This window comes from Lineus longissimus, chromosome 6 (assembly GCF_910592395.1).
Source record: "Lineus longissimus chromosome 6, tnLinLong1.2, whole genome shotgun sequence".
Lineage (NCBI taxonomy): Eukaryota > Metazoa > Nemertea > Pilidiophora > Heteronemertea > Lineidae > Lineus > Lineus longissimus.
In genome coordinates, this window is record NC_088313.1 from 522799 (window position 1) to 537172 (window position 14374).

Sequence of the window (14374 nt, forward strand, 5' to 3'; positions counted from 1 at the left end):
AGGGTACGACTAACCAGCTGGCAGAGTTTTTAGGTTGTGTCAAGGCCTTCACAATCTGAATAGATAAGCAGCTGGCAGAGGTTGATTGTTTCCACATCCCACAGACCATGCAGACAGAAAGATATTGGGATTTCACCAATCACAATTGCCGTTGCCTGTACCATGACAGAAGACGGACAATAGTGCGATGGGCTTCATGATTTTGCTTGTGTTGGGGAGTTTCTGGGCTGATAAGGGCAGACATACATTGGGTCAGGTCAAGTATTGGGGTTGAGAAAGTGTTAGGTGTTGGTGTAGGGGGCCTACCCTAAGGATAAAATAATGTGTCTCAATTTCACCATGGCAATCTGACAGCACTTCACCATAGTGAATTGGGACGGTGAAATATTTTACCATGGTGAGCATGGTAAATTCTACATTCATGGCGAGCATGGTAAACTTTGAATTCACCATGGTGAACGCTGCATTCACCATGGTGAGCATGGTCAACTCCGATTTTACCATGGTGAATCTGAGATTTTTTTCTTAAGGGTCATCTCCATCCAAACCAATTCACCGACTTAACGTTGCCCTCTTTTAAGGCAACAAAATAATGAAAACAGATGCAAAGACAGGAGACTAAAGACGGAATACAATGTACAGAACACAGCCTTGTTATTCATGAAACATAGACTCTTGTCGACAACAAACAGTCAACAGAATTTTGGCAGGATTTTTCAAAATAACAATGATGTGAAGTGAAAAAATACATAAAAGTAAGTCACTCTATTGCAAATTACTTCCCACTAACAAGTTGAGGTGTGCCCACAAGTTGCTCGACAATCAAAATGGATTGATATGACGAACACCAGAGTTCAAAGGCGAGAAAGGATTAACTTTTTGCCCACATCAACGCATCATTCATTGAAATCGCTGTTGATCGAGGAGCGACACGTGGCCATCGGAGTGACTAGGGAGATGAGAGCTGGCGATTCAGTCCATGCCTGTTCGAACAGGCCACCATTCCTCTCCTACACTGCTTGGAGTCTTTGGTAAACTTTGATGAGATCATCAGTGGGTGGCGACTTCTTCCTAGATTTTCTGAAGACAGAAAATAGAATTCAATTCAATACAGTACATGATTGTGGCAGAGCAAGGGACAAGGATGTGACGTGACAAGATCGAAGAGCAAGACCAGCGTGAATCTACACGACACACTATGGACTAGTGGCTCAGATTCTCAACTAGAGGTCAAGAGGTCCCTGGTTCGAATCCTACAGTCGGTGAGAGACTCAGGCAGGTCTCTTAGACACATGCCTCACTACCCAGATGTATAAATGGGTTCTGGCGCTGGGCATATGGACAAATGGGACAGCATTTTTTCCTTCTTTTTTTGTTACTAACAGGATTGTGTGCAGCCCAGGCTTCAATCTCTTCATCTATCTGGGCCCTCGACGATGGCACCTTTGGTCCTTCCTTTTCCAACAAGTGTCTGAAACAGTGAAAACAAAAACACAGTGGAAATCATTGACCGCGTTGTAGGTTAGACACTGCTGCTCAAATGATTTGAAATATTCTCCTCACAACCCAAAGAAGAAAACCTAGGTGGCTTTTTCGTTATGCATTTCTTTGCAGTGAATTAACGAGTAAACATCGTCTCTCAGACACTTGGGAAACGCATCTGAGAGCATCTCAGTTTCAAAATTTTTCTGCTGGAGACCCCCAGACCTCCCTTCGTGGGTGAGCGCCTACTGCGCTTTCATGTGATTGTGAGGGCGAGCCCTCACCATATTCAGGCTTCGCCCTCAACGGGGCCCCCTCTATCCAGCTGTGCTGGATCCACTCCCTTATTTGATGGTGACCTACCATGTGGTCCAGCCACCAGTCAGACAAGGATCCCCTTTTGCGATTTGTTGCTACTTCTGGCTGTACCGAGGCTACTTTTTGCTGGGTCACTGGATGTACCAAGTCATGCCCGCTGAAATGACGAGTGATCATATCAACATTGTTGTGGCGATACTCTACACCATCCCTTCGCAATTCCCACAGCCCGTGATCACTGTTCACTAAAAGATTGGAGAAACAAGTCGTCACAATTCCGTTGGCGTCATATGCAATTTGAATTGCAGCAGACGTCGCGGTTTAACATAAGTTGTGTACCGGTGCTACCGAATACGCTGCATGACACAAGGGCCTTAACATCACAGTAGAAAAGAATCATATTGAATTTGGCTAAATCACAGGGCTCTGAATCTGATGATCATGATGGGGGGCGGGCGAGGGGGTTGGTCCAGCAGCGGCTGGCAGCGGACATTTGTCTTGACTCTTGTTTGCGCTGCTACAGCTTAAAGTCTTGTGGTACAGTCTAGAAGCAGTGTCATCATTGGCGAAATGGACCAAAGTTTGTGAGGGGCTGAGTTTCGTCCAAAATTAGATCTGTTTACACACTACGGCAATGGCGTATTGCAGGTACACGTCAACGGGTCATTGATTGTCGGACGTCAGTTCGCCAAGAAAACCAAAGGAATCGAAGGATTCATTGAACTCATCAACACATCATTAGTTTTCAGTGAAGTGCAACTGTATTCCTAGGTAAATCACTTTGGTATATAGAGAGTAAGATTACAATTAACTCACGTTAAAGTTTGAGTTCCGGGGAGGTAGCGTTGTCAGTACGTTGGTTTAGGGGCGCAATAACCTAGCTTATAGCGAGCAATTAGTACACTAAGATTTCAGTGATTAACATAATAGTTGCAAGTATTTGGCATTTTAGACTCATAATTCGTGCTATAATAACTACGTTGTAAACATAATGCTCAAAATTGATTCATGAAAAAGTTGTTAGGGCAATATCAAGCAAGCAATAATGGAAAAAAGTGTAATTCCATTAACTGAATATTGTTTTTAGACACTATAACATTTTAGGCCTACTTTTCCGTAAACCACGAGAACAATGTATGTGAAAAAAACAACACATATAAGTGAGGCGCCGAGTATACAGTAATTGTAAGGTAAAGAAAAGCTCGGTCTCTAAAGTCTGGAGGTCCGGAGTCCGTAAATGTGACGGTCACGAGAGTGATTTGTTCTTACGGATAGATCGAGAGGGCGGTTTGGGGTTCCGCCGACGGTGCTCGCATGCATTAGTCGTATCCCCGAAACCTTTACAACGCGAACAAAGCTCGTGGCATCCATGACGGTATAGGAATTGACGGTGAGGTAACAAAAAAACTCGTGGCATATCGGATGCGCATCCGATGACGGTAAAGAAATTGACGGTAAAGGATCTCGTGGCATATCGGATGCGCATCCGAAGACGGTAAGGGAATTGACGGTGAAGGATCTCGTGGCATATCGGATGCGCATCCGATGACGGTAATTGACGGTAAAGGATCTCGTGGCATATCGGATGCGCATCCGAAGACGGTAAGGGAATTGACGGTGAAGGATCTCGTGGCATATCGGATGCGCATCCGATGACGGTAATTGACGGTAAAGGATCTCGTGGCATATCGGATGCGCATCCGAAGACGGTAAGGGAAATTGACGGTGAAGGATCTCGTGGCATATCGGATCCGAAGACGGTAAGGGAATTGACGGTGAAGGATCTCGTGGCATCGGATGCGCATCCGAAGACGGTCAGGGAATTGACGGTAAAGGATCTCGTGGCATATCGGATGCGCATCCGAAGACGGTAAGGGAATTGACGGTAAAGGATCTCGTGGCATATCGGATGCGCATCCGATGACGGTTTTATATATACATATATATATATATTATATAAATTTTAGTTTTACACTATTATGTAAGTGCAAGCTCTAGTGAGCTCACACAACTGTTTGACAGTCCTGGCTCCTCCATCGTGCTGACAACATGATGAGAGATATGAGACAGTCACAGCCAGGCAAAATAAGTCTTGGCTGCTCTGCCAAGTTGTCAACATGGTGAGAGAGATGAGGAAGTCACAGCCAGGCCGAATCAGTCCTGGCTGCTCCACCGTGTTGACAACATGATGAGAGAGATGAGGAAGTCACAACCAGGCCGAATCAGTCCTGGCTGCTCCACCGTGTTGACAACATAATGCGAGTGATGAGACAGTCACAGCCAGGCCGCATCAATCTTCGCCGCACTGCCTAGTTGTTGATAAGGCGAGAGAGATGAGACAGTCAGAGCCAGGCCGAATCAGTTCTGGCTGCTCCACCGTGTTGACAATAATTATGGTGAGAGAGATGAGACAGTCACAGCCAGGCCAAATCAGTCTTGGCTGCTCTGCCAAGTTGTCAACATGGTGAGAGAGATGAGGCAGTCACAGCCAGGCCGAATCAGTCCTGGCTGCTCCACCGTGTTGACAACATGATGAGAGAGATGACGAAGTCACAGCCAGGCCGAATCAATCCTGGCTGCTCCACCGTGCTGACAACATGATGAGAGAGGTGAGGAAGTCACAGCCAGGCCGAATCAATCCTGGCTGCTCCACCGTACTGACAACATGATGCGAGTGATGAGACAGACAGCCAGTCACAGCCAGGCCACATCAATCTTCGCCGCACTGTCTAGTTGTTAATATGGCGAGAGAGATGAGACAGTCACAGCCAGGCCGAATCAGTTCTGGCTGCTCCACCGTGTTGACAATAATTATGGTGAGAGAGATGAGACAGTCACAGCCAGGCCAAATCAGTCTTGGCTGCTCTGCCAAGTTGTCAACATGCCGGGTGAGAGAGATGAGGAAGTCACAGACAGGCCGAATCAGTCCTGGCTGCTCCACCGTGTTGACAACATGATGAGAGAGATGAGGAAGTCACAACCAGGCCGAATCAGTCCTGGCTGCTCCACCGTGTTGACAACATGATGAGAGTGATGAGACAGTCACAGCCAGGCCGCATCAATCTTCGCCGCACTGCCTAGTTGTTAATATGGCGAGAGATATGAGACAATCACAGCCAGGCCAAATCAGTCTCGGCTGCTCTGCCAAGTTGTCTACATGGTGAGAGAGATGAGAGACAGTCACAGCCAGGCCAAATCAGTCTTGGCTGCTCTGCCAAGTTGTCTATATGGTGAGAGAGATGAGACAGTCACAGCCAGGCGGCATCAGTCTTCGCCGCACTGCCTAGTTGTTAATATGGTGAGAGAGATGAGACAGTCACAGCCAGGCCAAATTAGTCTTGGCTGCTCTGCCAAGTTGTCAACATGGTGAGAGAGATGAGGAAGTCACAGCCAGGCCGAATCAGTCCTGGCTGCTCCACCGTGTTGACAACATGATGAGAGAGATGAGATAGTCACAGCCACAGTACTTCGATCGTTTCTCCTCCGCACGTGCTAGGACGTGTCTGTCGGAGCTGACAGCTATCTCGATGATTAGGACCTCCTTTTCCTTCTCATAGAAGACGAGCATGTCGGGGTGCCGGTGTTTTATAGCCGGGCCCGTGGGGACTCGCGAGTCCCAGCTAGAGCAATCTCAGCTTCTTTCTAGAGTACGAGTGGTCATTGGAACCGGCTTCTCAAGACCACATACCGATGGTATCCATCAATATGTGTCTCCTTGACTGATGTAAACAGTACCGGTACCATTATATAGAGGATGTAGGGGCATGCAATGGGAGGATAGGTCATGCCCCAGACATCAACAATCGGTGATCCTCAATATTGGTCACCATGGCATGCATGCATGCATATCTTAGAATAAATTAACTATGTTGCATATACATGGCTGTATAGCAAAATAGTCAAAATTAGCAAAGATATGCACATGTCACTGTGCTACGAGTATTTGGTCAGCAGGCGTTCGTCTATTACGCGATCACGACTACTTCAAAACGTTGAGCAGATAAACGAAAGTTTGATACCTAACTAATTTCTGAAAGATCAATATTTTGGTTTTGCTAATGTGCCTTCACTAATATGTTCTTTCGTTTTCATCTCAAGAAATATCAACCTGAAAGTGATCTTGATTTTATCGATAGATACCTATTACACCAATTAATATTCTTATGTAAGAGTTTTTTAATATATTTGTCATAACAATTTTACAATACCCAAAATATGGGTCATACCAGCAGACCACAGGCCTAGTCTACATATAGCCCCCTACTATAAATCAGATACCTGGTCGTGGTCAATTGGACAGATTACCACTCGGAAGAGATTGTCCCCATGTTTATTAGAAATGTCTTTAGGACCGACTGACTGATGAGACTGCCCATATGATTATTGGAGGTGTCTATTGGACAAATTTCTCTTCGAGTAATTTCTAATTGAGGAGCCAGCACAATTAAATACTCCATTGGCATGTGTGATGTTATCATCAGTATCTTTGTCACAATTCTGTATCCACTTTCATCTCGGTTGTGTTGGCATTTGTTTCAGGTATCGCACATTCCCAGAAACCCAATGTTCTGTTGATTGTTGTGGATGATTTGAGACCAGCTATTGGCTGCTAGTGCTACGGCTAAAAATCAAACGAGGACTGACAACGAATTTGAGGGCTTCTTTCCAAAATTACACTGTAGACAAATTGATCAAGTAAAGTATTTTTATGTAGATATTGACGTCATTTTGATGGCACGTTTAAGATGACTGTGGTCCCAAGCAGTACTCAAGTTGTACTTAAAGAGTTGTCAGGTAGATATTGTGTACTGCCAGTCTCGTGAGATCAGATAACCAGCTGGCAGAGGTTGGTTGTTCCATTGTCCGTCCTTGTTAGATGATTACCACGGTACAACCAAATCAGTTGTCTTGTATCACAGTGTAATGTTGTCTTGTACAGCTAAAGGACCCTTTGATAAGTTGTGTCAATGTCTTCCCAACCTGATCAGATCCCGCTGGCAGATGTTGGTTGTTCCCTTGTCCGTCCTTGTGAGATGATTACCACGATACAACCAAATCAGTTGTCTTGTACCACCCATGTAGAACGCAAGTGTAATGTTGTCTTGTACAGCTAAAGGACCCTTTGAAGGTTGTGTCAATGTCTTCCCAACCTGACCAGATAACCAGCTGGAAGAGGTTGTTTGTAATGTTATAAAATGGCATAAAAATGTGCATGTATCTATCCCAATTAATTACAAAATGTAGCCTTTGGACTATAGTTCATGTCTGTCACAACAAACTTGTCCACATTGAGAGTGCTCACACTCAGTCCAAGAGGAGAAGGTTTTTAAAACTAAAGAACAAATGGGAAGTGAAATTACTGGGAAAATTTTTATTACAACACACAATATCAATCTTATTAGAAGAACTCTGAACATTTGCCTCAAGCTGTTGTTTTATATAGAATGTCCACTACATCTGAATGCCGATTCTTCTTCTAATGAATATGTACAAGAGTCCAGTGTGTGAAGTCAATGACATGTTAATTACAGCAAATCTATCCCATCCTTGGTTCACTAAAATCACATGTACATTACATGTGGAAATTTCCCATCAAGCACATGTAACATTGGTAAACAGGGCTTCAAACAAATGTTCAACACAAATTCTATTGGGCTACAGCATACATAAAACACATCTTATTCAGAAATCCTAGCCTCGACTGTCATCACTTCGTCACAATCCCCAATTCCTTGGCTAAAGCATCCATCTCAACTGAAAGGTAAAGAACATATTTTGTTAGTTTTGATTCAATACAGCTCAGTAAGCTGAACCTCTATTAGCAAGAATCACGTGCAACTTTGCCTCAATTCCAAGAGATTCGAGCTGTTATCGATCCCAAAGAAAAGAGACTGTTCATATTTTCATGAAAAATGATTTAAAGCTCTCCGAAGCCAATTTAACATTATGGGAGAAAAAACCCATTCTCCTTCAATTTTCAAATGTGAAGCATTGGCCTTGATTTTAGAGTTGCCAGTAAGGGATGAACCTTGGGGTCTCCTTACCCTTCATTGCTGCTTCTTTCTCCATAGCAAGTTGAACCGCCTTTGCAGCCTTTACTTTGTTTTCACGCTCCTGAATCTTTTCTTCTTTGGCGCTCAAGCTCTCTGAAACAAAGACATAAACATCAACATCAGAGGAATGTTAGGTTTCTGAAAATTGGGCGAGATTAAACTTCTGCGTAGGTGTAGGGAGATAAGCGACATAGTGGTTATAGATTAGAGCGCCGACCTCATTAGCAAAAGATTGGGGGTTTGAATATCAGAATGGGAAGGTTCACCACTGTTTCATCTTTGTGCCCTTGATGAGCAAGACACCCAACCATAAATTGCTTCGTCCTTTGATTGAGACGTAAAACCGTGCCTTGTTGTGTCTTTGCAAGTGAGCCCAATGGTTTAGGATCAAAGTAAAACTTCTTCATTCATTATCATAATATTAAATAATCAATTTCTTAAAATGTTAACTTTCCCCAGAAGGACTGAATTTAGTAATAACACTGCAACCTTATCATCTTTTAAACTTACTGAGTCGGTAAGAGCCATATCCTAATCCAGAGAAAAGGGCAGCATATCGGCAGAACTAAAAAGAAAAGACATACAAAAATTAATCAAAAGTAATTGAAGCTAATTAGTAATTGTTGTGGCCAGCAGTGGCTTCCTCCGCCTGGTGTAATGTAAGGGACTCTATTGAAGACATAATCATAAACAAACATACCGGTCGAGTCTTGACAATAACTTTAGCTGCGCGATATTGTATGGCCACATCGTGAGAAGATCAATGCAATATAGCATCACTTCTTAATGGGAATTATTAATGTCATGACGTAATGGCGATATTAAGCAGTCAGCGAAAAGAAGTGGTGCTGCTACAAGTACAATCAATCACGCAACGTCAGCATGAGCATGTGAGCTGCGACAGAGAAAAAACTCTTACTGACAGTGACGCCTCCTACACTTAGTTCTTGATTTTGTATTATTTTATTGTGCCGTGGCATATAACCTTGATTGATTTTCCCAAAACTGCCAAAGATGTCAAGTCACTACCTCTTGCCGCAATAGCTCGGCCAGGGTCCCACAGGCATGACAGGCACACAGTGGTCAGTGCAGTGCATGCATGCAATGATGCATGGATGGAGTGCACTGTATTTTTGCACGCGCACAAATCTACATTTAGCGTCGAATCAAAGGGTAAATCTGCATTCATTTCGAGATGCATCGATACACATTAATGCTGTGAGGAATCTAACGTAAGGTGGGTGGGCTGTAAATTATCATTTAATCCAGATTTACCCGAATAAGTGGAGAAACAGCCTTCGGAGCCGCAAGTGCCGACATTTTGTTTTCGGAAGGTCAAAAGAAGTGCTCGGTAAAACCCGGTAATTTCCGGAATGGCAAGCACCGGTACCATGCTCCAAGCGTCGTCAAACGTGACCAATGCAAATAAGATTTACTCGACCTACTGACTATGTGAGAATTTCAGCGGGCGCATGTAAAATTCGACAGACGGATCGAAGACCGGGATATTGCACCGGTACCGGTCGTTTCGCTCAATGACCTTTTCGCCCCCAGACGTTTCGCTCCAAATCGAATTCGGTTCGCTCCAAATCGTAGTCATTTCGCTCATTGGGACGTGGTGGTGGTTTTATTCAACATTTAGGACTTGCATACTCATATATAAATCTCCCAAAGAGGCCTGATCAGCTAGCATTGGCTTTTCTTATTCATCATGTAGCTCGCCATGTTGCCAGAGTACCAAGTCTTTGCTGGTTGTGCCATGCCCCTTAGTCACTATGCGTACTCTGTCTGATCTACATGTGTACTCTCCTAACGTAGTGTACCATGTTTCTACAGGGTGGACCTTGTCTCCACCCAAAATGTGTCTCATTTTCACATGGCGAATACCTGATCATTTTCATAAAGGGATTGCATGAAATCAGAACACTAGACCTGAAGAGACAGCAGGGATCAACCATACCATAACATGCTGCCACAACCAGACCTGATAATACGGCATATGCTGTCACAACCAGACCTGATGAGATTGCAGATACTGTCACAACCAGACATGGCGAGATAACAAATGCTGTTACAGTACCCAGAGCCAAGGGCAGCACGAGCAGATCCACACCTGATAATTCATCTCAAAGCAGACCGATGAACGAGCTCGATAGCAAAGATTACTTCGGAGCAATCCTCAACCCGCGTTCATGTTTTGAAACATACTGAACCTATAATGTGACCAGGCCAATAGGTAGGATAGAGGCCCAAGTGTGAGGGAATCCATGTTTTAATTACATTGTGCCAGCTTATATAGGAATCTGTAAGCACTTCTGCCAAGAAATGTTAAGGGAAAATCATCAATATAGTATTGTAGGGCAGTTATGGAATGACAGGGAGGGGATGAAAAGGTCAGGGAGCGAAACAACCGCAATTCGCAAGCACCAATTTTGAGATGCCCCCCTTATCCGCAGTGGCCAATGAGATTGCCTGATTCAGCCGCACCTAGCAACGCGTCAGTTGCCAACGCGGCCATATCGAAATTAGTTTTCACCATGTATTCATGCGTGCGTGGAAATGTCGCTCGATTTATTTGCATTTTTGCAAATCTTTGATAATTTATTTACGTTGAAATAAGTTTTATGGATTCAAGTTATATTCGTGAGTATATCTGTCCAATTTTGTGATATTTGCCGGTTTAGTTTTGATATTTGGGGAAGTTATTGATGGCGCAGAAATCAGCTGGTCTGGGAATGGGATAGGCCTATCAGTATCATTAATCACAATTCAAATCATCGATAAATGATATAATGGAAACTGTATCATCTGCTTCCTGTCATCTCCAGTTGTGATACAATTATTAAAAGTAGGCCCGAGGCTGTCAATCATCAGATATTGTTCATCTGTCTCCAGTTGTGACACGAACAAAAAACATCGCAAGTATGAGTCTATGACGCTTCAGGAATCGGGTTGTGACACACACATTGCAAGTAGGTCTAGCCTATCATCAGTGTGACTATGAGACTAGAGTATGATGCTACGACTACGTGTGCCGTCGCTAGACTTCGGTGATGCACAAGATTGTATCTAGTTGTATGGTTCGCATAACTTCATTTCAGGTTTAAAATCAAATCGTAGTAGTGTGCCTCGCCATCAAATTGACACCAAGTTTTTTGATGTGTATGATGAGACGAGACGCATCACTGGTAAGCTTTTAAAACTGTCAAAATTCATCCCTTACCACTAGTTTGGAATTTTAACAAAATAAATAGACCCCTTGGCTTAATTGATTGAAAGGAGGGCCATTGCCAAATGAATTTTTGTATGAACACAAATCCACTTGTGTTGGTTTGTATCTTCAGACTCAGTGGCTGATTTGGAGGGGTGTGGTTGTGACAAACAATACAGAGGGGGCACATGAAGCGTGAGCATGCACCCCCCCTCACACTTTTCTGTCTGAGAGCAATGATTTAGCTCTCAGAGACAGATGCACCCAAAGTCCCAAATTTTTTCTAGGAGGGGACCCCCTGCCCACTCACTTCAATCACCCATTTGGGCTCTCAAGCTTCGACTGTCATAACTGCCCCCACTTCCTAAAATTTTTGGACTTTATTCTGCATTGATGATCATGATCGATGTTCTTATAAATTGATATGACAGAGTTTGGGTAGATCACCCAATTTATGCAAAATGGTCCCAAGTTTGAGATCTGCTGACATTCCTTTTCAGCTCAGAAAAAAGCGTTTGATGATCTGAGCAAGTATGACACCCCCTCCAAAATCCCAACTCTGTCCAGGTCTCACACTGCTGGAAGGCCGGACAGTGCTGATGCTAGACCAACCCATGGTGAGTACAGGGGCTGACCAAGAAACTTGGGTCCCCATGCAATAGGTTCCACATTGTGTTTCTCAAAGTAAAAAGCACTTGCAGTTGCACAATGAAAAAAGTTTGAAAAAAAGAAATCTTTAATCTTGAGGTTTGAGGTTAAGTAGTGTGCTGGTACATCACCAGGCACTTTAACTGGGGGCAGGGGGTCTGGACTCCCTTGACCCCCCTCCCTCCTCCTATTAGTCCAATTTGTGCACCTTGACTGGCTGGAGTACATTATCATTCCAGCTGTTGGCCTGTTTATTCCAGATTCAAGTTAAGTTCCTGGGGGAGTATCACTGTATGGCATTCTTTTTCAGCTCCAACGAATGCCTCCAACCTTGGAGGCCAAAGCAAGAAGCATGACTTCAAAACCTCCCACAGCTCATCCCTGTCCAGCTCTATGACTGGAAGCTGGGATAGTGCTAAGGATAGCTACAAACAAAACCATGGTGAGTCGAGCAATTTGGGATCTGGTTGCAAGGATCATCAAGTTCTTTTGCAAAAAATCTTTTGGTTGCTTTATCAACATCAATCATCATCATCATCATGAAGAATGGTAGTTCATTCAATCTTTATGCCGAAATGAAAATATTTTCTTTCCCTTCCAGATGTGTTAAAGAACAAGTTTACTCCCAGTATGTCAGATCATAGCAAGGATCAGTATGTTCCCGGGAGTTACTCTGCCAGATGTTCCACAACTACTGAAGATAGCGGGATCGGCTTGACATCAAACAGATACAGAAGCAGTTATGAAGCGTCTCAAGGTAGGGTTTAAGTCTCAGTGGTGACAGATTCGACAAAATGCTGATTCAACTTTTGCAGCTAGTTCTGGCCAATGTGTGCAAGTTGCCAGGGCAAGTGGCCACTTGATGATGTGCTCTTCTGAAAAACAGTCATGGAATCCATTCTCATTTGTGACCAGCTCAGGCAAAAGTTGGCCCTTCTCACAAATGGAGAAAAGGGAGAAAAGTGAAAAATCTATTTTACCTTGCCTTTTTCTTCAAGAAAATGATTGTATAACTATAAGTCCTATGAACTTCCTAAGTTCTTTTCAAGTTGCCTGCTGGAGGGTAGTATTTAAAGTCGAGTAAGGTATCTCTCATGAGTCATGCAGTAGCACTGATGCGGGATCTTCGTTACCATTATTTTACCAAGAATCCATTTCAAAATATCTTAATCTTGCTTTCAGACTAGTGAAAGGTATTTACTAGATGTACAGTTCCTATAATTTGAGTTTTTTCTGTCTTTTAACAGTAACAACTAACATACCTTACACTTCCCCCATCACTGTGTCTTTCACAGAGATTTTACTGTTATTTCATTAGTTTCTTCAGTTTAGCTAACAAATAACCAGGTTACCAGCCAGACAATAATCCCAGTTTTGTGAGTTGTCTCCAAATTGGGCTATGAAACCTCAAAACTCCTCATTGACTATGCCAGGCTAGGAGATGGAGATATCTATGAATATATCAAAACATTTAGTGATTTACATGCATAAGAAATGTGGGTGTGATATATTGCGGAATAAATCTCACCTCACAAACCCATTTCTAGAAATGGCACAGGTTGTTAAGATGGCAGAAGCGCACAACTGTTGAAGTTGAATTTGCAAGAGTGCAAAATCAGGCTACAACTCACCTTCTGGGGATCATTGTCTGACTGGTTATATCAGCTTGCTAGCGAATGTACGCGACCTGCTTACATTTTGTTCGTGACCTGCTCACATTTTGTACGCGACCTGCTAACATTTTGTTTATTGTTGTATTCACATATTTTTGTGTTTTTGTTTTGAATATTCTGTTCCATGTGTATTTTTATATTATTTTGCCTTTGATATCAGAAAGCTTGCCATATCTATTTTTGCTCACATTTTGGTGTTATTTTTGCGACATCTTATCTGAATTGATTGATCATTTTCAGCTGGTAAGGTTAGTACACATGTTTCAAGCACTCAGTTCGAAGACTGTATGTCTTTGGAAACCTTTGAGCTAGACAGAAGAGTGCGAAAAATATTGGATGTGACAAGCAGAGTTTCACCGGTAACTCCAACGCTGGATAGAATTTCGCCCGTAGTTGCCTCCTTTGATGAATGCATGACAAAGCTTACCACTGGTGACTGCGTGTTGAACAATTACATACCTTCACCTGAACTGGCACGGATGCTTCTCAATCCCAATGATGTGATAGCCAAGATGGACTTTTATACCAAGGAGATTATAAAAGTGACCACGTCGACCATCGAGATCAATTTACGGAACAAGCGTATTGCTATTATGCCGTACGGTGTGTTTTGTTCACCATTTTACCAAGGACTATATGGAAAGGAGAAAGATGAGTACTACCTAAATTTCATTTGCGAGAAGGGCGAGAGGATGGGGATATTAAGTGGTGATCGGAGTGAAAAAAGACAGAAAGAAGTTTACTTTACTTGGTACTCAGCAGGATTCCATTCTTCAGACAAGCTGGATGAATTATACCACAGGTATATGTACTGTCTTGAGGACTTTATGCAAACGGCAAAGTACAGTGAATTGTACTGTACTAGAGGTCGGTTTCGTCAGTCGAGACCTGAGTACATTGCGAAGGCGACACCAGCTTGGACTAGTACTGAGATGAATACCTGTCAGTCTGAGACCACAGTGCAAGACAGAAGGATACACCTTGTTGAA

At 43.3% G+C, this 14374-nt stretch overlaps 1 protein-coding gene and 1 long non-coding RNA gene across 3 annotated transcripts; both read right to left on the reverse strand.

Moving 5' to 3' along the window:
* Window positions 1-630: 630 nt before the first annotated feature.
* LOC135489362 (uncharacterized) lies at window positions 631-2819 on the reverse strand. Of its 2 annotated transcripts, none has more exons than XR_010447141.1 (4): window positions 2617-2819; window positions 1846-1957; window positions 1297-1471; window positions 631-1080 (listed from the first exon to the last, which is right to left on the reverse strand). It is a non-coding gene; the product is annotated as an uncharacterized LOC135489362 (long non-coding RNA). The 2 variants fall into 2 exon arrangements; XR_010447142.1 differs by having other exon boundaries at window positions 1384-1471; window positions 2617-2814.
* A 4332-nt stretch (window positions 2820-7151) lies between these two features.
* LOC135489495 (ATP synthase subunit e, mitochondrial-like) lies at window positions 7152-9200 on the reverse strand. The gene is made up of 4 exons (XM_064774875.1): window positions 9129-9200; window positions 8364-8418; window positions 7845-7946; window positions 7152-7554 (listed from the first exon to the last, which is right to left on the reverse strand). The coding sequence occupies exons 1-4, from the start codon at window positions 9171-9173 to the stop codon at window positions 7508-7510; spliced, it is 249 nt and encodes an 82-aa protein (XP_064630945.1). The 5' UTR covers window positions 9174-9200; the 3' UTR covers window positions 7152-7507.
* Between the last annotated feature and the right edge of the window lie 5174 nt (window positions 9201-14374).